At 33.8% G+C, this 22,768-nt stretch overlaps 3 protein-coding genes across 5 annotated transcripts; 1 reads left to right on the forward strand and 2 right to left on the reverse strand.

Annotated features, from left to right (window-relative positions):
- The first annotated feature begins 2,623 nt into the window (after positions 1-2,623).
- Positions 2,624-3,933, forward strand: LOC131635742 (universal stress protein PHOS34-like). 2 transcript variants are annotated; one of them, XM_058906386.1, is made up of 4 exons: positions 2,624-2,942; positions 3,036-3,130; positions 3,361-3,482; positions 3,616-3,933. In XM_058906386.1, the coding sequence occupies exons 1-4, from the start codon at positions 2,750-2,752 to the stop codon at positions 3,701-3,703; spliced, it is 498 nt and encodes a 165-aa protein (XP_058762369.1). In that variant the 5' UTR covers positions 2,624-2,749; the 3' UTR covers positions 3,704-3,933. The 2 variants fall into 2 exon arrangements, with proteins under 2 accessions (XP_058762369.1, XP_058762368.1); XM_058906385.1 differs by having other exon boundaries at positions 2,629-2,942; positions 3,027-3,130.
- Positions 3,934-3,973: 40 nt separating this feature from the next.
- Positions 3,974-7,220, reverse strand: LOC131635741 (hydroxyisourate hydrolase-like). Its single transcript, XM_058906384.1, has 12 exons — positions 6,845-7,220; positions 6,689-6,750; positions 6,471-6,546; positions 6,303-6,374; positions 6,132-6,219; positions 5,777-6,035; positions 5,563-5,678; positions 5,258-5,478; positions 5,009-5,037; positions 4,821-4,908; positions 4,579-4,669; positions 3,974-4,396 (listed from the first exon to the last, which is right to left on the reverse strand). The coding sequence occupies exons 1-12, from the start codon at positions 7,050-7,052 to the stop codon at positions 4,150-4,152; spliced, it is 1,557 nt and encodes a 518-aa protein (XP_058762367.1). The 5' UTR covers positions 7,053-7,220; the 3' UTR covers positions 3,974-4,149.
- Positions 7,221-19,543: 12,323 nt separating this feature from the next.
- LOC131635740 (hydroxyisourate hydrolase-like) lies at positions 19,544-22,687 on the reverse strand. Of its 2 annotated transcripts, XM_058906382.1 has the most exons (12): positions 22,367-22,687; positions 22,179-22,234; positions 21,996-22,071; positions 21,831-21,902; positions 21,660-21,747; positions 21,281-21,539; positions 21,049-21,164; positions 20,744-20,964; positions 20,541-20,569; positions 20,353-20,440; positions 20,103-20,202; positions 19,544-19,931 (listed from the first exon to the last, which is right to left on the reverse strand). In XM_058906382.1, the coding sequence occupies exons 1-12, from the start codon at positions 22,578-22,580 to the stop codon at positions 19,685-19,687; spliced, it is 1,566 nt and encodes a 521-aa protein (XP_058762365.1). In that variant the 5' UTR covers positions 22,581-22,687; the 3' UTR covers positions 19,544-19,684. The 2 variants fall into 2 exon arrangements, with proteins under 2 accessions (XP_058762365.1, XP_058762366.1); XM_058906383.1 differs by lacking the exon at positions 19,544-19,931 and having other exon boundaries at positions 20,137-20,272; positions 22,367-22,686.
- Positions 22,688-22,768: the final 81 nt, after the last annotated feature.

The following is a 22,768-nucleotide window of genomic DNA, read 5'->3' on the forward strand; positions in this document are numbered from 1 at the left end:
TTTTCCAGAAAGTTCAAAGGGAATGATTACCTGGGAATCGTAAATAGCGCGTATCTCTTCGGCGTTAGGGTTTTGAACGTGTTCTTGTTCCCCAGACCGTGTTGTTGATTGAAGCTTCAGAGCAGGTTGAAGAACATTTGAAGATGAAGCCATAGAGAAATTTCTGATTAAGGGAACTAGATTTTTGAAAAGATTGAAGATGTTTGGTTTTGTGGAAGAAGATGAAGAAATAGGAATAAAAGGTTGTATAGAAGTGCAAGACCAAGTGTTTAAAGGTTTAACGGAAACCCTTTTTAAATCTTTTGGGTAAAATCCAAAGAACACGTGGCGGCTGGTGATTTAATCCAACGGCGGTCGAATAAGTTAGCTTCACTCCTAGTATGTAGGAGTAATGATCAAGAAGTAAGGTTAAAACGTGGGAATGTAAGTTATGAGAAGACATCTTTGGAAATGACAAGACGTTTCGGAAACAGGGTCATCAATGATTATGACGTTAGTCAGCAGTCTTGGAACTCTCAAAGATCAATAAAAAACAAAATCTTATAATGACAAGAAACGCCTATTTCTGTTGACTCTCGAAACAAGCATTTATTGGGGGCAATTTGTTAGCTGAAGATTTCGTTTTATAGTATTTGCCCTTCGAAGAAGTAGAAAATCGAAGGAAAGATGGTTACTGATGGCCATCCCTTAAAAAAAATAAAAGAATGACTACTGATGGTCATGCTTCGAGAATAAAGATTTCTAAGTTCGCTGTGAAGATAATGAATACTGAAAGCTAGTGAAAAGTATGTGTCTTCGGGGACTTAGACAAATTTATAAATATATTCAAGTGTTACTACTTAGCGTATTTTCGTAGTGTTTTTAATACACTGCCACGCGTCGAAGACGGACTCAGGCGGGAAGATTTGAAATTCGAAGACGGTTTCGTAACTGTCCAAGTAACAGATGGCGTCGCTAGAAGTTCTTATGAGAAACGTGGCAGCAGATTAGTGTAGGACCGTTAAGGTCGAAACTGGTATAAATAGGAGTCTTAATGTTAGGATTCTGTGTGTTCATTTTGTACAAATCACTCACATATTTACTCAAGTATCAAGCGTTAAGAGAAAGAGTTCGCTGAGAAAATGTACGTATGACACCACCACTTTAATACATGTGTATTATCTTTTGTTTTCAAATATCTTCCAGAATTACTGCATTTCGTTTACTTCTTGCTATTTATATTTCTGTATCTTTACTTTAATGTCATTTACTTTCGAATTACTTTCATGATATTTACTTTCAAAGTCTTTAACGTTTCTGCAGTTTAAGGTTCTTTACGTTTTAATAGTCCTTTTAATTTCATATGTTATGTTACTTATCTTTTCGTTGAAGTCACATTTATATATAACAAAGTGATTATCAAGATTATTTGTTCTTTAATCGAACAACGCTTATTGAAAAAGACAAATCATGAATATGGTTCGAATGAACATTGATAACAATCGTCTTGACTATGTGTCCTAGGATCAATCTAGTCGATCCTGCGAGTAACCAAATCATATTTATTATAGTTTGGAAGACTAGCGGTTGTTTACCGGAAATCACCGTAAACAGTAAGGTAGTGTGATTCAAATCATACATATGTGAGTCGATTCATAAAGCATCATGAAATGTGGGATTTGATTATGCCTTTGAGTTGAATCATAGCAAGGTGTGATTCGAATCATAGCCTTTATGAGTCGAATCATGAGATGTACATAACTCGAATCATGACTTTTTCTCATATTTTCAATCTTAGATTAAAGTTGAGTATTTCTTCAATTCGAATTATAACTTTATGATTTGATAAAGAAATTTGTCTCAATTAGTTGAAAGAGAGATCTTTCTCAAGAGTGAGTCTATTCTCTATTTCTCTTACACCAATTTTCATTTTTCTCCTTTTTTTTTCAACGAGAGTGAGTGTGTCACCAAGAGAAAATCTCTGAAAAAGTCTAGATTCATTGTTTTTTTTGTGTTCTTTTAAAAACTAAAAGACTCAGAGAGAGAGAGAGAGAGAGAGAGAGAGAGAGAGAGAGAGAGAGAGAGAGAGAGAGAGAGAGAGAGAGAGAGAGAGTAAATAATTTATGGTTCTAATTATTTTAAAATTAATATTATTTTTCTAGAATTTTATTTTGAAAATTATTTATAATTTAGATAATTTTGTATTCATATCCTAACTAAATTTTAAATATATTTATAACAAATAGTTTAATAATATTCCTTTAATGATTTAATCATTAAATAAAAATATTTTCAAAAAGAATCTCTAAATTTTTTAAATATTTATCGTAATAAAAAACAATTCATAATGATGTTCTTTACACAAAAAATTTAAATCTCAAAGATTGATTAAATTTAACTATTAATGTAAAATACTATTTTTGTATATAATATCAGTTCTCTCTTTTAAATCCAAAGAAATTCCCTATGGAAAAAAAAAAATATCCACGCTGGAGATAAGGGCTTCGTATTCATGTTATCAAAGAAAAAAAAGGTTTCGTATTCACTGACGACTTTTCTAGAATGCGATTGCCTCAATTAAAATTCAAAACAATGATTACTTCAATTCAGCAGAATCAGCACCTTGTTTTCATTTTCCATAATAAAATAATCCATAAATATTTTTTTATATATAAGTCTACGTTTTGTTGCGTCTCGAGCAAGTGAAGAGATATATAGAAGAGAGAAAGGGTAACTAATTCTGTAACAAAATTCTGTTACGCTTTTCAGAATGGCAAGTTCAGATCAACAACCAGAGAAAGCACAACCAGTGATGATAGTTGCAATCGACGAGAGCGAACACAGTGCTTACGCTCTCAAATGGACTCTTGATCATTTCTTCAACAACAACAATCCTGTTTTCAAGCTTGTTCTTCTTCATGCTAGACCTTCCGCTACTTCTTCTGTTGGTCTTGCTGGTCCTGGTATATATATATAACCCTAATTCCTTTTCAATTTCATTCATCTTTTTTATTGTTATATAAACATGATTTTGTAATTGAATGAAGTGTATGCAGGAGCTGCTGAGGTTTTGCCGATTGTGGATTCTGATTTGAGAAAGATTGCTGCTAGAGTTGTTGAGAGTGCTAAACAGCTTTGCGTTAAGAAATCGGTATTTCTATTTTTGTTTTCAATTCCATGCTTGAATAGTTTAATGCATCAGGATAGTTTATGTGAATTTCTGGTTTTCTGGTCTGCTATTGGTGTGAAATTATTGAGTTTACATATTCAATCATGTCTCTAATAGTTAGGGCTAATCAAATTGTGTATTATGATGTTTTAAGTATTTTATATAGGAAATGTCACATGTGGTATAATTAATTGATAATTGAATTTTCTTAGGTAAATGATGTGATAGTGGAGGTGGTGGAAGGTGATGCTAGAAATGTTCTCTGTGATACAGTGGAGAAATACCATGCTTCAATATTGGTTGTGGGAAGTCATGGTTATGGAGCTATAAAAAGGTACAGTTTCATTTTGGTAACAGTTATCATCCTTATTTTTCAGTGATAACTCTTTATATGATCATACATTGTTGTTTGAGGCAAACACTTCCACTTCGTAATCTCCTAATCCAGTTATTCTTTTTATATGCAGGGCGGTTTTAGGTAGTGTGAGTGACTATTGTGCTCATCATGCTCATTGCACTGTCATGATTGTGAAGAAGCCAAAAACCAAGCACTGATCTATACTGGCATTTCCTTCAAAAATAAACATATAATCCTTTCAGCAAAAGAAAAATAGAAATGTTCTCAGAAAGTTTATGACTTGGTTTGTCCTATGGCATGTCTGCTTTGTAGTTTATGATAGAAAGTATGTAACTGTTGGATTGTTGCCCCTACCTGGGGTTTACTTTGCTTTGTATATGAAAAACTAAGATTAATGTGTCTATAAAGTGTTTTTCTCTTTCTCAAATTTAAATTATAGTAACAAAAACATATTCAAGGCATTCATATTTTCTCAATTTTGTGGATCAATCTTTATTCTAGATGGAATTATTCTTCTACTTATTCAAATATATCCTGTTTTGAGAATTCTTTCCATACATCGGAAGACAGGTCCATAACAATGACTCTTAATAGAAGGGCCATTATGTAAAAACACTATAATGCACACAAATTATAGAAACTACTACTGAAATGAATGTCCAAGAGAAGCAAGTGATGAATTGTCCTTGAGTTCAATAGCACCAACTAGAGAGGAACTTGAGCCATTCAAAAATTGCTTATACCATTTTGCGGAGAGCTTTGGGTATCTTCTCAACTCTGGATCATTCCTATCCACAGAGTATAGCCCAAAGCCTGATTTATATCCATCCAATAACTCAAATGCATCCATGAAAGACCACACAAAATACCCCTTTACATTTGATCCATTTCTGAAGGGAAAAAAAAAGACATAAATGATGAGACAGTGTATAGTGTTTATTTTTGTTTTGCCTATTTTCATAACTGTGTATTTTGGCCATGGTTTTTATTTACCGCTTATGTAACTTATTTCAAAGATATTTTTGAGATCTTATTTTTCAAAAGATAAAAAAATGGAGTAGCAATCACATACCTCAAGGAATCGAGTGTGCTACCAATATATGCTTGCAAGTATTCCACCCTTGATACATCGTGGAGTGATGCATTGCTGACTGTCCGTTGGCCTAAAAAGACAAGCATTAGGAATGATTCACCAAATCGTTGTTAAATCCCTTGAAGCTTAATTTTACAACTCTTATCAATCAACATCCAAAGACGATTTCCTAAAAGAGACTCATTGCAATCAATGTAATCGTGAATGAAGGGTAAACATACCATTTTCATGAATGAACATAGGTGGATTGCCATAAAGGGTCTTGAATGTTTCCAGCACTTCTTGTAAAGCCCATGGTGCCATAGGATACTGAGTCAAGTCAAGCCAGATAGTTGTATAGCAAATTAATCCAGTGATTGAATCGATTGTTAATTAAGATGATAATTGTAATAAGTTTTTCAACATTTACCTCTCCGTCTGCAAGTATACCCTGTACAGCTGCAAAACCATGGAAAACAAGGGAATGATTCATTTTGCTCCACAAATAATTCAACAAGTGATAGACATGGTTTTGTGCACTTATAAAAGGGGATTAAGATGCCAAATGATGTTAGAGTTCAACAAGTTGAAAACATCATAATCATAATGAAAAAGATGGAGTTAATGCAATTAGTACAGCAACCTTATAAATTTTTAATCATTAAAATCCAACACATACAGAATAGATTTGCACCGATGTCTGCAATGAAATCTCTCAGTGCTGTCTTCAGGGCACTAGAATTGTCTGATACATTAAATTCGCTGTAGTGAATTATGCCAATAAAGTCGTAGGAACCCTTAACTTGTTCAGATTCCCGAGTTGTGAATGCCGGTATTCTTGCACCTGCATTTTTCTTCATCAAATTGGGATAGTCTCCGTGCAACAAGGGTTCCATAAACCTGTGATAAAATAGGATTATAAAACTTAAATGTATAAAGTAAGAAGAGAAAATATTACAACCAGTTTTAGTGTCAGTAACTAACCAACCAAAATAAAAAGTACGGACTCGTTCACGTGCTGCTTTGTCTTTCTCTGTATTTGTCTGAAGAACTATCCCAAATGTATAGAAAGAGATACCAACAAATCCATGTTGTTGCTCCTGCAATGTAATTAATTAGTCTCTATGGAATCATGAACATTACTTGCCTACAAAGCTTCTGTAGGTCGATAAATATTAAAAGAGATTAGGTGATATACCCTGTACTTTCTTCTATACAATCTCACAGCTGAAGAATGAGCTAACAAAATATGATGTGCAGCCAGGTACGGTTCAAATGTCGAGTTTCCCTTAGAGCTCGGTATAATACAAAATGGAGGAGAGCATCGTTGAGGTGGGGCTAGTCCCTGATCATAACTACCAACGGCAAAAATATTTGGCTCGTTCACAGTTGTCCAATATTTGACTCTATCTCCGAACTCTCTAAAACACACGTCTGCATAATTTGTGAAGTCTTTTCTGCATCGACATTCAAAACATAATTCTCAGTTGTGTCAAAAAAGTTTAATTATATTATACATTACAATTCATACAGTATAGAAGCACGGAACATACATGACATCACGACTAAGCCATCCTTCATAGTCATCTTCAAGTGCTTGTGGAAGATCATAGTTGTGTAGTGTGACATGTGGTTGGATACCTGCATAAGGGAGAGACTTGCATAATGAAATCTTAATAATGGCATGTTTTATCTTAGAACAAATTAAGAAACTCATATCGAACCATTGCTAATGAGTTCATTGATGAGATTGTTGTAGTACTGCAGTCCCTTTGGATTGACGGGTCCTCTACCATCTGAGGAGAAAAAAAAGCATTTGCAAAAATGTATGAAAAAACAAAAAAATTGAGTGTTTGTATGGATATGTAATAAAGGTGAAGTTGAGTAGGTACTTGGTATCAATCTGGACCAAGAAATGGAAAATCTATAAGCATCCAGGCCTGTTTCAACCATGAGCTGCACGTCTTCCTGCATTATTGTTTGTATTGTCTTAACCAACTAATGTTTTTCATGTATTTAAACTTCCAGAAACTAAGAAATGAATCACAGAATGCATTACTAAGAAAAATCAAAATTAGAACGATAGAAGTTTTGTGTATTGTTTGTTTACCTTGTATTTGTGGTACGTGTCGCAGGCTACATCTCCATTTCCACCATCACCATGTGCAGACCCTTAAATATCAAAACCAAATCATATTCTAAAATTGATTAGATGAATGATAAGAAGAAACATGAAGAAAAAGAAGGATTGAATAAATAACCGAACTAGCATGTGCTAAGGTATCCCAAATGCTAGGAGTTCTTCCATCTTCATTAGCAGCTCCTTCCACTTGATAAGCAGATGTCCCTGAACCAAAAACAAAATCAACTGGAAAATCACTTCTGCTATAGTTATTATGATCAGTAGAGAACACCGACAGAGACAATTTTAGAAACAAAAGGAAAACCAGGGTGAAATATTTTTGTAGTTCCATGTTCTATGATTTGTGTTTCTTCTGACTATTGTGATTCATCAAATGAATACACTGGCACACAGAGTGTGCGTAAAAAATCAATGTCCCGTAGAATAAGAAAGAGACTGATAGAAGCTTAGCGTTTACAGCCACCACTTGTTTTGACTCGGTGTAGACATTTTTGTCTATTTGTCTTCTATGCATACGCACATCACTTTTTCTCCCTAAAATAATTTTCTACAAAGTTGAAAATGAAACATTGATTGATGGGATAGAAAGCAAAACCTAACTACCGTTCTACTCTACTCCCTAAGCTATGATTGGTAAAACTAACTAGTAGCTTATCGAACAACCCACCGTTTATTGTTACGCTACAGTTCCTGGGCGTGAGGGGTGCGTTAAGAGTCCCACATCGAACAATATATGGCCTAAACATGTGCTTATAAGTGGGGGCAATTCTCACTCTATCAACCGATTTTGTAGGGATGAGTTAGGTTCAACCACATTTCTTATCATAAGTGTTTAGCTAAATTAGTTGTTCTATTAGCTCATAGATACAAAATGACACAAAAGATTATTCAAAGGATCAGGTTATTGGAGTACTCCCTTTGTTTCAAAATGAATGTGGTATTACTAAATAAAATTTGTTTCAAAGTAAATGTTATTTTTCAGTTTTCAAATGTAATAATGATTGCAATTTTTTCAATTGTATTCTTTAATTATTACTTTATACACTATTTTCAACATATTTATAAAGTTAATTATAATTACATTCCTTAATTGTGTGAAAAATCTTAAACAATACTTGAATCGGATTAGTTTTATTACGTCTATTAATACTACACATGTGAATAACAAGAAGAAAGTAGTAACTTTTAAGTTTAATTACATATTGGTTATTAATTTATTTTTGAAAAAATAACTTTTTGTTTTAATTTTCTAATTTTTCTTAAACTATGGTATATCGGGTGAAAAAATTCAGAAGATTCTATTAATTGAGGAAGACTTATGGATAAAATAAGCCATTTTAAACCATTTCATCAATAAAACAAATTCTCCATATGATACATTACTTTTATGGTTAGTTTCGAATTTGACTCATTCTTGTGATCATATTCACATTTTTTGAGATTGTGGGAGACATTGCTTTATTTTAGGTTTTCTATTTCTTTGTAAGACTACTTAATAGTCGCAGTTGTAGCTATTTACTTTCATGGATAACAAATATCTTTGCATCTTGTGCAATTAGCTATTCGTACATTATTTTATTAATATTTAACATCAGAGCTTGGTCAAACAGTCCTGATTAAAAGAGAAAATAAAGGAGTTCTTCAAGTGCAACACAAGACAAGAGTGAGAAAGAATGGCGTAGAGCAACGTCAACACCAACAATAACACGTTTGCGCAGTCTGCCATCCCTAAATTTGACGACTATTATGGACATTAAGCCAAATTGATGAAAAATTTCCTTCAAGCAAAGGAAATTTCTAACCTAGTAGAAGATGGAATAATTGTGATTCCGGAGAAAATAGCTGTCAAAAGTCATTAGAGAATAGGATTTGAAAGATAAAAAGGGAAGAACTATCTCTATTAATTTATAGATAGATAAATCTTGGAGACCATTCTTAATGATGACAAATTCAAGCAAACAATGGATTCGATGAAGTAGAAATTCAACGAATCAACTAGAATCAAGAGAGAAAAACTTCAAGCTCTTAAGACTGAGTTCGAAACCATAATAATGAAGGTATGAGAAACTGTTAATGCTTAATTACTTCAGAAGAACACTCTCCATTGCTAAGAAGATTAAGATATTTGGAGAAAATGTGAAAGAAGCAGACATCACAAGAAAAATCCTACACTCTTTAGTTTTTATATTTAATTATGTTGTGTATTCTATTGAGGAATCAAATAATGTGGATACTCTAATTGTGGATGAACTCCAAATTAGTCTCTAAATCCATGAGCTGAGAATGAGACGCCCAATTGAAGAGCATGACTTAAAACTGACATATGAAGCTCGAGGTGAAAGAGGCAGAGGCAGAACTAAGGGACAAGGAAGAGGAAGACAACTTGTTGATAAGTCAACACTACGCCAAAACCGACTTTAGACAGTGCTACAAAGGCAACGCTTTTGTAAAAAGCGCTGCTAAATGTTCTTAGAAAAATAATAAATTAAAACTTGAGCATAAGTGCTGCCAAAGGCTTACATTAGACAACACTTAATAAAAGCGCTACTATAGGCCGTTAGTATAGGCAACACTTTTTTCCCAAAGTGCAGCTATAAGTTAAAAAAATCAAAAAATTAAAATTTTAGAAGAAGCACTGCTAAAGGCTCACTTTGGACAGCGCTTTTGAAAAGCGCTGCTAAAGGCATTATTGTAGAAAGCGCTGCCTAAAGTTAATACATAAGCCATCGCTTTTAGGAAGCGTTGCTTTAGGTAATTAAAAACTTTCAAAATTCCTAAAATAATCAGAAAGCACCCATACGAACATTTTTCTTTGTTATTCTCGTTCTTCTTCTCAAACTAAAAACCCTAAAATCCCAAATCGGTTCTTCTTCTTTTTCTCAAACTGAAAACCCTACCATTCCCAATCGTCATTCCTCGTTCTACTTCCAGGGTGTTGATATCATCTGTCATTCTTCTTTGGCCAAACAAAGAAATAGAAACTGAAATCAAGCAAGTTATACTGATTTTATAGCCATTAAAGTAATCGATATCAAATTTACTCATTCTTTGCTATTTATTTTTCTTATTTTTTGCTATGTTCCTCTGTTTCTAATAAGAATAGCTTATACATAAGCACTTATTCGATAAACGCTTATATGTATATGTGTGAGTCTAATTGTATATATATATATATATATATATATATATATATATATATATATATATATATATATATATATATATATATATATATATATATGTGTGTGTGTGTGTGTGTGTGTGTGTGTGTGTTGTGTGACTTTCTTTCATAACTCTCTATACATATACAACAGACGAATCGATATTTTTAGGCAAAGAATATTTCTTCTGTGGCTCAGAACCTCAACTTACCAGGTTAATTTCATACCTCAACCTAACTTCAATATTATGCATATATCTTCTCTCATTATGATTAAGTGGTCCTTTGTTATGTAATGTAATTAATGTGATTTTTTTTCATCCTAGTTTTTTCTTTAGTCTGTGTCTGTGTTAAATACTTGCTAGTGTGTCAAATTCATGTTTATCGTACAGTTTAGGCTATAGTTGAAGCAGTTGGTCCTTAATGTATCAGACCTGGTCAAATTACTCCCATCAAGGTACCTATTCATTCTTCTTTCAACTATGGACCCATTTTCTTGACTGAAAGACGCTTAATTGATGATTGGTGTTAATTCATGATGCTTAATTGATGATTGGTGTCAATTCATTATGTTTTATTAGCGTTATACAAGTTTTCCGGGCACAAAGAGGTAATCAAGTACCAAAGAGTAAATCCAACAACATTACATGGATTATAGTGGAGGTATATTAATTAATTATCACAATTTTGATTATATTAATAGTGATGATACTTGATAAAACTTAGGCCTTATCCATATTTTCTTTCCATATGTAGTGTCCTGGGCAGCGTAATGAAGTAGATTGCGGTTTTTACATGTTGAGGTTTATGAAAGAAATTCTTCTTATGGATCGAATAGAGATTCCACCCAAGGTATGGATTTCTAACTTATGAGTTATTTTAATATTTAACACATATTTCTCATATAATTAAATAGTTTTAAATTAAACATACTATGTTATATTATTATGTAGTACTATGATGAATTCAAGCGTGCTTATTACTCAAGTTCTCAGTTGGATGAACTTAAGGAGGATTGGAGAATTCATGATTGAGTCGAAAGTTATATGAGGTATATTGTAATCTTACTTTAGTTGATGAGAATTTTGAGTATATTCAAGTGTTGTAATTTTGTTGTTGTTTGTCATGTGGTAAATTATATTTTGTTTGTATCATGGTATGAATTACGATATTTTGGTGTTGTTTCAGGTTATATGTGCAGATGTAGAAGATAGAGATGAATAGATTTTGTAATGGTATATAATGGTGCAAACAAAATGTGGCATATATTTTGGTGTTGTTTTTTTTTTGTAAAAGTATATATATGTACAAGAGTAATAGTATATATAAGTACATTGGTGTAAATGTATATGGTATATCTTTTGGTATTGTTTTTAATTGGATTGAAGCTCCAATTTGTGAAAATCTGGTGAAATTTGTAATGGTATATACAGGTGCAAAATGTGGTGAAAACCTGGTGCAAATATGGTTAAAATCTGTGCATATAAAATTGTATATTTCAAAAAGCGCTTTTTTTGAAAAATATTATATAAAAGATTTCCTGGACATTAGACAGCTCTTTGAAAAAGAAGCGCTGCCTAAATGGGGCTTTAGACAGCGCTTTTACAGTAAAAGTGCTGCCTAAAGAGGATTTTTTTAATTTTGTTTCAGAAAAGCGCTGGCTAAAGAGGGCCTTTAGCAACGCTTTAAAAGTAAAAGCGCTGGCTAAAGGGGTGCTTTAGCAGCGCTTTCAAAGTAAAAGCGCTGGCTAAAAGAGGCCTTTAGCAACACTTTCAAAGTAAAAGCGCTGGCTAAAAGGGGCCTTTAGCAGCGCTTTCAAAGTACAAGGGGTGTCTGAAGGGGGTATTTAGCAGCGCTTTTACTTTCAAAAAAGTGTTGTCTTTACCTACAACAGCGCTGGAATAGACAACGCTTTAAAGCACTGTCTAAAACAAAAAAAAGCGTTGTCTAAGGTCTTGTTTGGCGTAGTGCAACTATGGAACACTGTAAGTTCCATACTTCGGGGCATTATCAATATAAATGTACAAATCGGGAGAAGAGAGCTCACTATGCGGGAATCAATGATGAACAATAGACGCTTCTAATGGCACATTGATGAACATTTTTTCATGTAATATCATTGATCACTAATATGCAATTCTACTCAACTATTAATTTATTGTTTGTCGCTCTCAATGCGGCTCATGTTTGAGTCAATGCATTGAGATAAATCATATTAACTAATTGACGATCTTTCAGCATATTAACCAATATGATAGCATTAAGCTTCAACAGTTTATACGGATATTGAGCCTAAATTTGTTTCTAGACTTTAACATATACAATATATGAAAATCTTGAATCTAGTAATGTCCAATACCTTTAGAATATTATCAGAATAAAAAAAGACCATTGAATACATTGAATAGTCTATTATTATTATTGAATAGAATTGAAGGTTATGTAATTAATACAAAGGTGAGTCGCTATATATATATATATATATATATATAAGTAGCCAAGTAAAAAAGGGAAAATAAGTAACAGAATTATTTGGTATCTAATACTCCCCCACAAGTTGGGCTATGTAGTGACATAAGTCCAAGCTTGAGGATGAAAACAGAGAAAGACGGAGCAAGCAGTGGCATAGTAAAGAAATCTGCAATTTGGGCAGATGATGGTATTGGGAACAATTTAATGAGACCCGATTCCAACTTTTCACAAATGATGTGACAATCGATATCGATATGTTTAAATCTTTCATGAAATGTAGGATTGTGGGCAAGGTACACGGCAGACCGATTGTCATAGTATAAGGAGATTGGAGTTGTGAAGGAAATGTGCAAGTCTTTGAATAGATAGTGTAGTCATTAAACTGCATATGTTAAAGTAGCAATTGCGCGATATTCAGCTTCAGAACTTGATCGAGAGGCCGTCATTTGCTTCTTTGATTTCCACGAAATGAGAGATCTACCCAGAAAAATAGCAAATCCAGTTGTTGATCAACGTGTGGTTGCGCAAGTTGCCCAATCGCTAACTACAAAACCAGCAAGAACAAACTCAGAATTGGATGGATAAAATAGTCCTTGAGCAGGATTAGTTTTTAAATACTGAAGTATCCGAATGGCAGCCTTAAAATGGTTGTCAGTATGTTGAAAGACGGACTGACTAAGTTGCTGAACATCAAACGATATATGAGGTCGGGTAGTAGTGAGATAAATTAGTTGGCTAATGAGCCATCTATCTTTACTGAGTTTGATCGTGATATATAGGAGAACTAGAACAATGGAGTTTGAGTGCAGAACTATATGGAGTAGAGGAAGGTTTTGACGCTAACATACCTGTTTTGCTAAGTAATTCAAGGGTGTAGCTACGTTGATTTAGTAAAATACTTGATGCGGAACGAGCAACTTCTAGTCCAAGAAAATACCTTAAAGGACCTAAGTCTTTGATTTGAAATTTTGAATGAAGAAAGCGTTTAACATGTTGGATTTCTTGAAAATCATTATCTGTGAGAACAATATCATCTACATATACTAATAATGCAGTAAGGTTAGTGGGATTAAACTTTGTAAATAGAGAATAATCAACATGTGAGTGTTGGTAACCAAGAGAAAGTAAAGTGTCAGATAGTTTGGAATACCATTGTCGACTAGCTTGTTTGAGGCCATAAATACTTTTATTGAGTTTACAAACCTTATGTGAGTGATGGAGAGGTTTATATCCTTGAGGTAGAGTCATATAAAACTCTTCATGTAAGTCCCCATGAAGAAAAGTATTATTGACATCTAATTGTTCAAGATGCCAATTTTTAATAGAAGCTAAAAAAAGGAGTGTTCTTACAGTTGTTAATTTAGCTAAAGGAGAGAAAGTCTCGAAGTAATCAACACCCTCCGTTTGATTGTAGCCCTTTTCTACTAATATAGCTTTGTACCTGTCAATAACACCATTAGCAAGATATTTTATCTTGTAAACCCATTTACACCCGATGGGGGATTTTTTAGGAGGTAGGTCAACAATAGTCCATGTATTGGCTTGTTCAATGGCAACAAGTTCTTTCTGCATAGCTTGGATCCAACAGTCATGTTGGCAGGCTTGAGAATATGAGGAAGGTTTTGGGGTAGAGGATACAGATAAGCAGAAATTTTTGTATTCATTGTTGCACTTGTTGTATGTAAGGACAGAGGAAAGGGGAAAAGGTGTGGAAGGTGTAATGTATGGTTAATTATTGATGAGGTTGTAGTGGTAGTCATGTAGGTTAGAGGGTTGTGTCTTAGTTCTAGTTGATTTTCTAAGAGTTGAGTGTGAAGGAGGGGGTGTAGGGGCGCGTGAGGGAAGAGGTGATTCTGGTTGGTGGGTAGAGATTAGTGGAAGAGGGGGGGGAAGGTGCTAGAGGAGAGGTACGTTGGATGGGGAGAGGTTCCAGGTCTGTGTTGGTGGGATGAAGGGTAGGGATAGTGGGTAAAGGGCGATGATCATGAGTAATTATAAAGGGAAAACATGTCTCATAAAATAGAACATTGCGAGAAACTACCAGTGTGTTAGAAGACAAATCATAAAGTAAATAGCCAAAACATACAATTACGAGATCGGGATCAAACTTAGTACGATTACGAGATAAAGTGGAAATATAAGCAAGGCAGCCAAAACATTTTAAGGAATCATAGTCGTGCATTTTGTGATGCAAAAGATAATAAGGTGTGTTAAATTGAATAGTAGGTGAAGGTAAACGGTTAATTAGATAGACAACATGGGCAATAGAAAGATGCCATAAATTTTTCAGAAGATTGGCCTGAAAAATAGGGATCTTGCAACGTTAAGGATGTGTTGATGTTTACGTTCAACAATACCGTTTTGTTGAGGACATTCAACACATGACCTTTGGTGCAAGATGCCTTTTGAGTTATAAAATTAAGTCAAGAGGAATTCAGGGCCATTATCAGTGCGTAAACATTTTAAAGTTAAAGAAAACTGATTTTGAATAAGAGATATGAAATTCATTACGTGAATTCTAGTCTCACTTTTATGTGTCATGAAAATAGTCCAAGTAAACCTAGTGAAATCGTCTACAAGCGTGAGAAAGTAACGCTTATTAGTGATGGAAGGGGTTGCATAGGGACCCCAAATGTCAGCATGAAGTAATTCAAAAGGTTTTTGAGTCTTGTAATGATAACTTGGAGGATAGCTATGTTTTATGAAACAGGTTTCAATTGTGTACTTGTGTCGACCACAGTGAGTACAAGTGCGCTTTGAGGGATTACCATGGCCAGATTGGAAGCGACCTCGACCACGAGAAGAAGTACCATTACCACGAGCTCCCTCAGAAGTATTGTAAGGTTGAAAATTCATAGCCATAAGAGGTGTCTCAAGAGTTTCAGTGTTGAGAATGGTGGAACGCCTTTCTTGACCTAGAACCATCAAAAAGATCTTGTCGAGAGTAGGTAGAGGATCCAAAAGGAGGAGTTGGGATCGAACTGTGGAAAATTAATTAGTGAGTCCCTTTAGAAACTTGATGATGCGATCTTGGTTCTTGTAACGACGAAGATCAGAGGCGGTATCGCAAGTACAAGGAATTGCACAAGTACAAACACGAATTGGACGCAGGGAGTCGATTTGTTCCCAGAGAGAGGTGAGCTTCGTGAAATAGGTTGATACATCCAAGGTAACTTGATGAAAATTTTTTAGGTCATCTTGTAGATCGGATATCTTGAAAATATCTCCTTGAGAAAAATGCGTTTCAAGATTCTTCCATACAATCGAAGCACTATCGATCCACAAGATTGATTGAGCAATGTTCTCAGAGATTGATCTTTGAAGCCAGGAAAAAACCATGTTATTGCATCTCATCCAAGGGCCATGTTAGGTGTGATCGGAAACGGGTTGAGGGAAGGAGTCGTCAACGAAATGCAGTTTGTTTTTGGAGATGAGGGCAACTTTCATGGCTCTTGACCATGAATTGTAGTTCATATGGTCAAGAAGGGGTGACAAGAATGAGAGAAGGATTTTCGTTAGGGTGTAGGTAGTACGATTGGAAGCGTAAGTGGAGAAATCTGTGAAATCCGCCATTAAAGCAAGAAAAGAGGTGAAATTAGGGATTTGCGGTGAAGAAAAGATGCAGAGGATTTCAAGAGGAAGAAAGAGAAAATGAGAGGGAGAAAGAAAGAGAAAAGGGGAAAAGAATATTGTGGGAAGAGGAAGCCACGCATGGAAAAAAGAAGGGATGCGTGAAGGAGAAAGGTGTCAGGCTCATACCACATCAGAATAGAAAAAAGACCATTGAATACATTGAATAGTCTATTATTATTATTGAATAGAATTGGATGTTATGTAATTAATACAAAGGTGAGTGGCTATATATACATATATATATATATATATATATATATATATACAGAATTATTTGGTATCTAATAAATATCATGTCATACCATGAAAACATAGTTTCGGTAGCTAATCTAAAACAAGCACTAACAACAGAGAATTTATCAATATTAAAGTTTAAGAAGAATCATATAGAACACCATGATCGGGATCAACATATGAGCATTAGGACGACTACATATAATCCCGACAAAAGAGAAATTAGCTACATTTACTCATCGTATATTTACAATTAATTTCTATAAGAAAGATGTGGAAAAACATTTGTCACCGATTTCGTGGACAGTGCTTCCGCCCTCGATCTTCCACTCTTTTTCTCACTTATATGTTTCTAATGCACAGATGGACTTCTCTCACTTCCTACCAATATAACAACTTAACTACACCAATTTATTTTCAACTAAATTGTCTGAGCCCCCTATTTATAAGGTATTATCCTTCCATTCTCACTAAGAGGGGTTCATAGCTTGCTTAGCGCGCCTACTTTCTTCACCATCGAGAAATTCCAACTCATCCTACAAGTGGTCTCGGTCACCTTCCTCGTTTAGCGTGCCTCAAGATCTCTTAGCGAGAAAATACTATATTTGTCTTGAAGTAACTTAGCCCATTAATTATCTGAACCACCATACCTTGTTTAGCGCGCCTGCTAGTGAGTTTTTTTGCTTGACTTTGAAGTTACTTTACTTTTAAGCATTCTTTTGCTGAATTTGCTTGCTTAGTGAGGCCTTGTTCTTAGTTAAAAGAGCTATTGTTCTTGAATGGTGCATTTTGTCTATTTTTTGTGCTTTCTTGATCCTTTTTACCTGTACTTAGTAAATACACAATTAAAAAGTTCATGCAAGCGTTTTATCATATTTTCTTGATAAATTAAGGTTTCTCCATTGATTGATTGCAAAATAAGTTAATAAATGTTTATGAATTTTACGTATTTTTAGCACTTATCAACTATCCCCACCTTGTCTTTTTGTTTGTTCTCAAACAAAATCAATATAAATCGTTTTGAAAATTTCACTTTGCAGTGTTCATGTAAGGTCTCAAGACTTGATCAAGAAGTTTTTAAAATAACTTTGTAGGATGACCTGATTTTTCTTCAACCGTAAGTTAATAATCAACATTATAAGCACCCATAAACTATAGCATGAAGATGAACAATTTGTTTTAACAGAGTAGATTTTAAAACATGTTCAGATCAACAATAAATATTTAATAACAATCATGATCTCACTTATGTATCATTCAAATGGGTTAGTGTTTCCCTTAATTATCTGACAATGCATCAACTATAAAAATATTTTTTACCCCATTTAAGAAATATCACCAGATACATAATCAATCATGGATCACTAAGGTCTTTGTTTTTTATTGTAACATGGTTGTGCTACAAGAATCTTGATTTTTCTAGGATTCAAATATGCCTAGCAGATAAGAGAGCAATACTTACACTTTCCATTGTTTTTCAAAAGTTCTCTTTTCTTTTTCATCTTACAACTTCTTCTTTTGGTGATTTCTTATTTTTGTGTAAGCTTTGCCATTTTGAAGTTTTTCTTTTTTTATTGTCAAAGTACGTTGTTTTTCTTTTTTATTACAATCACCATTTACCACTTGATTTCTTTCTTTTTCAAACATTTTTTTCTGCCCAACTTTATCATTTTTGTAAATTCTTTAAATTCTAATGATATCTTATCATTAAGCAATGGATGAGCATTGTTTTTCTTTAAAGTTGGCTAACCGTTGTAATTTTTTAAAAACAAAAAAAAAAATTAAGGCTCAATGGGGTTCTCAAAGGTAGGCTTTTTTGGCCAAGTAATTTTTTACTCAATAATTAAATAATGTCCGGATTATATCCATGACATCATATACATCAAGTAATAACAAAAATGATGTAAAAATTTCATAGTTTAGAATGCAGGTCTACTCTCATTCATTTATGTAAAACATAAGCTATTCACTCATTTCACTAGATTGACATGTTTTCACCAAACAAATAATAAAATCAAACTTTAAATTAAGCAACTAATTCATGATAATGCTATTAACTTAAAAATAATCACAATATTAACCATGAACGCAACACTTAAAAGAATAAACCTTTTATTTTATTTTTATCATAAGCTTTGATTCATCTTCATTTGACTTTTTCAAATCATTTTAATCATTTGCAGATAAACATTTCTTTATAAAAAATTTCAAAATTTTAATTTTTTGAAACAAATACTTAATTATATTCAAAACATTTAAAATCACAGGTGTTTTGGAGTGTAATCTCGATTTTGATCTCTATTATATTCCACTCTCGACAGAATAGTTTGGCTCGTCCCCAGGTCATCGAAATTGGACTGGTATGCAGAAGAACTCGCTAAGTCAAGCAATTCTCGCTAAATGAGCTTGATGCAACAAAACTCGCTTTGTGCACCACACATCTCACTTAGTGGATTGTCTGCAACTTTCATTATTCACCTGTTGTGCTTGTTCAAATTCACACATACATTCATAAAACACACATTCATTCAACATAGATGAGGTCCTAACAGTTACTAAGATGTTTCAGGATTTTGATATGCTCATGTACTCAATACAAAATGACCAACATGTCGAATTCCTCTTGTCCATAAATTTGTTAGTAAAATACGTAAAACACCTAAATTGCTCAACAAGCATTAAGATTAACTAGAAAACAATAAAATAAATCAACTAAACATTTACAGTGATGGTGGTCAAGATGTGGCAGCTGCTCAATCATCGTCTTCTTCTTCCTCTTCACATTCTTCCCATTCTTCTTTATCTTCTTTTTCACTTTCCTTTTTATTCTCATATTCTTCTTCAATCTCACCTCTATCATTGCCTATTTCACTTCCTATTTCTTCATCTCCCTTATCTCTTAGATAAAATGGCCTATCGATGATTGATAAAATTCTACCATGCAGGTAGATGATCATAGGAAGAATGAGGTTCTTGAATCGACAACTCCAATCTACTTATAAAATATAAATGAAAAACAAACTTCTATGATATGTATCACTAGTATCTCAGGTATGAGTAAAATAGGTGCGTAAATTATGATCCTTCAAAAATAAATATGTAAACCTTTCTGCAAAAGTAAAATAGCAATATCCTCATAAAGTTTGTGACTTTTTGTCCTATGGCATATTGGCTTTGTAGTTTATGATAGAAAGTATGTGACTGTTGGATTGTTGCTGCCCCTACCTGGGCTTGGCTTTATTTTGTATATGAAAAACTCAGATTATTGTGTCTATAAAAAGTGTTTCTTTTTCTGAAATTTAACTGATAGTAACAGAAAGGTATTCAAAGAATTCATATTTTCTCGATTTTGTTGATCTTATTCTAGTTATAATTATTCTTCTATTTATTCAAATATGTCCTGTCTTGAGAATCCTTTCCGTATATAGGAAGACAGGTTCCTGAAAATGACACTCAATAGACTACTACTGAAATGAATATCCAAGAGAAGCAAGTGACGAATCGTCCTTGAGTTCAATAGCACCTACTAGAGAGGATCTTGAGCCATTCAAAAATTGCTTATACCATTTTGCGGAGAGCTTTGGGTATCTTCTCAACTCTGGATCATTCCTATCCACAGAGTATAATCCAAAGCCTGATTTATATCCATCCAACAACTCAAATGCATCCATGAAAGACCATACAAAATACCCCTTTACATTTGATCCATTTCTGAAGGGAAAAAATTACACGAATGATCAGACAATGTATAGTGTTTATTTATGTTGTGTCTATTTTCATAATTGTGTACTTTGGACATGGTTTTTATTTACCGCATATGTAACTTATTTCATAGATATTTTTGAGATTTTTACTTAGTAAAATGGAGTGGCAATGACATACCTCAGGGAATCGAGCGTGCTACCAATGTATGCTTGCAGGTATTCCACCCTTGATACATCGTGGAGTGATGCATTGCTCGCATTGCTTGCTGTCCGTTGGCCTAAAATACACGCATTATGAATGGTTCACCAAATCGTTGTTAAATCCCTTGAAGCTTAATTTTACAACTCCTATCAATCAACATCCAAAGACGATTTCCTAAAAGAGACTCATTGCAATGAATGTAATCTTGAATGAAGGGTAAACATACCATTTTCATGAATGAACATAGGTGGATTGCCATAAAGGGTCTTGAATGTTTCCAGCACTTCTTGTAAAGCCCACGGTGCCATAGGATACTGAGTCAAGTCAAACAAGATAGTTGAATAGCAAAGTAATCTAGTAAATGAACCAATTTTTAATTAAGATGATAATTGTAATTAGTTTTTCAACTGTTACCTCTCCGTCTCCGAGTATATCCTGCACAGCTGCAAAACCATGGAAAATAAGGGGATTCAGATGCCAAATGATGTTAAGAGTTCATCAAGTTGAAAACATCAAAATCATAATGAAAAATATGAAGTGAATGCAATTAGTACAACAAGCTTATATAGCTTTAATGTTTGAAATCCACTGCGTTTAAAAATAAGTACAACACATACCAAGTAGTTTTGCACCTGAGTCTGCACTGAAATCTCTGAGTTTTATGTTCAGAGCATCAGAATTGTCTGATACATTAAATTTGCTGTAATGAATTATGCCTATAAAGTCGTAGGAACCCTTAACTTGTTCAGATTCACGAGTTGTGAATGCCGGTATTCTGGCACCAGCATTTACCTTCATTAAACTGGGATAGTCTCCGTGCAACAAGGGTTCCATAAACCTGTGATAAAATAGTCTTATAAGACTTAAATGTTTAAAGTAAGAAGAGAAAAGATTACAACCAGTTTTAGTGTGAGTAACTCACCAACCAAAATAAAAAGTACGGATTCGTTCACATGCTGCCTTGTCTTTCTCTGTATTTGTCTGAGGAACTATCCCAAATGTATAGAAAGAGATACCAACAAATCCATGTTGTTGCTCCTATAATGTAATTAGTCTATATGGAATCATGAACATTACTTGCCAACAAAACTTCAGTAGGTCGGCAGTATTAGTACACGTAACACTATATTAAAAAAAGAGATTAGGTGATATACCCTGTACTTTCTTCTATACAATCTCACCGCTGAAGAATGAGCTAACAAAATATGATGTGCAGCCAGGTACGGTTCAAATGTCGAGTTTCCCTTAGAGCTCGGTATAATACAAAATGGAGGAGAGCATCGTTGAGGTGGGGTAATTCCCTGATCATAACTACCCATGACAAAGATATTGGGCTCGTTTACAGTTGTCCAATATTTGACTCTATCGCCGAACTCTCTAAAACACACATCTGCATAGTTTGTGAAGTCTTTTCTGCATCGACATTCAAGACATAATTCTCAGTTCGTTCTGTCAAAAAAAAGTTGCAATATAGGAAGAACATTTCTTCCTAAGCAAAATAAATACTTTTTTTAGAATAAGCACGGAACATACATGACATGACGACTAAGCCATCCTTCATAGTCATCTTCAAGTGCTTGTGGAAGATCATAGTTGTGTAGTGTGACATGTGGTTGGATACCTGCACAAGGGAAAGCCTTGTATAATGAAATCTTAATTAAGGCATGTTTTATGTTGCAACAAATTAAGAAAATCGTATCGAACCATTGCTAATGAGTTCATTGATGAGATTGTTGTAGTACTGCAGTCCCTTGGGATTGACGGGTCCTCTACCATCTGAGGAGAAATAAAAACATATGTATAAAAAAAAACAAAAAATTTGAGTGTTTATATGAATATGTAGTAAAGTTGAAGTTGAGTAGAAGGTACTTGGTATCAATCTGGACCAAGAAATGGAAAATCTATAAGCATCAAGGCCTGTTTCAACCATGAGCTGCACATCTTCCTGCATTATTGTTTGGATGCTTGAAATTAACAAATGAATCCTAAAGAATGCATTACTAAGAAAAGTCAAAATTAGAAAGATATAAGCTTTGTGTATTGTTTGTTTACCTTGTATTTATGGTACGTGTCGCAGGCTACATCTCCATTTCCACCCTGTGCAAAACCTTTTAGGAAAAAAAGCTAGCTTGAGAATTGGTTTATAATGATCATTTAAAGCTAAATTACAATACTAAATTATATTCTAAAATTGATGAGATGAAACATGAACCGGAGAAGGATTAAATTAATAAGCGAACCAGCATGAGCAAAAGTATCCCAAATGCTAGGAGTTCTTCCATCTTCATTAGCAGCTCCTTCCACCTGATAAGCAGAAGTTCCTGAACCAAAAACAAAATCAACCGGAAAATCACTTCTGCTATAATTATTATTATGATCAGTAGTAGAAAACACCCATTCAGACAAGTTTAGAAACAAAAGGAAAACAAGAGTAAAATATTTTTGTGGTTCCATGTTCTATGATTTGTGTTTGTTTGACTATAGATTCATCAAATGAATACACAAAGTATGTGTGAGTAAAAGTGAATACTTAATTCAAGGTGACAAAATCAATGCAACGTAGGATAAGAAAGAGACAAATAGGAACTTAGTGGTTACAGCGACCTCATCTTTTGACTCGGCTTAGACATTTTTGTCTATTT

The sequence above is a fragment of the Vicia villosa genome, unplaced genomic scaffold (assembly GCF_029867415.1).
Source record: "Vicia villosa cultivar HV-30 ecotype Madison, WI unplaced genomic scaffold, Vvil1.0 ctg.001540F_1_1, whole genome shotgun sequence".
NCBI lineage: Eukaryota > Viridiplantae > Streptophyta > Magnoliopsida > Fabales > Fabaceae > Vicia > Vicia villosa.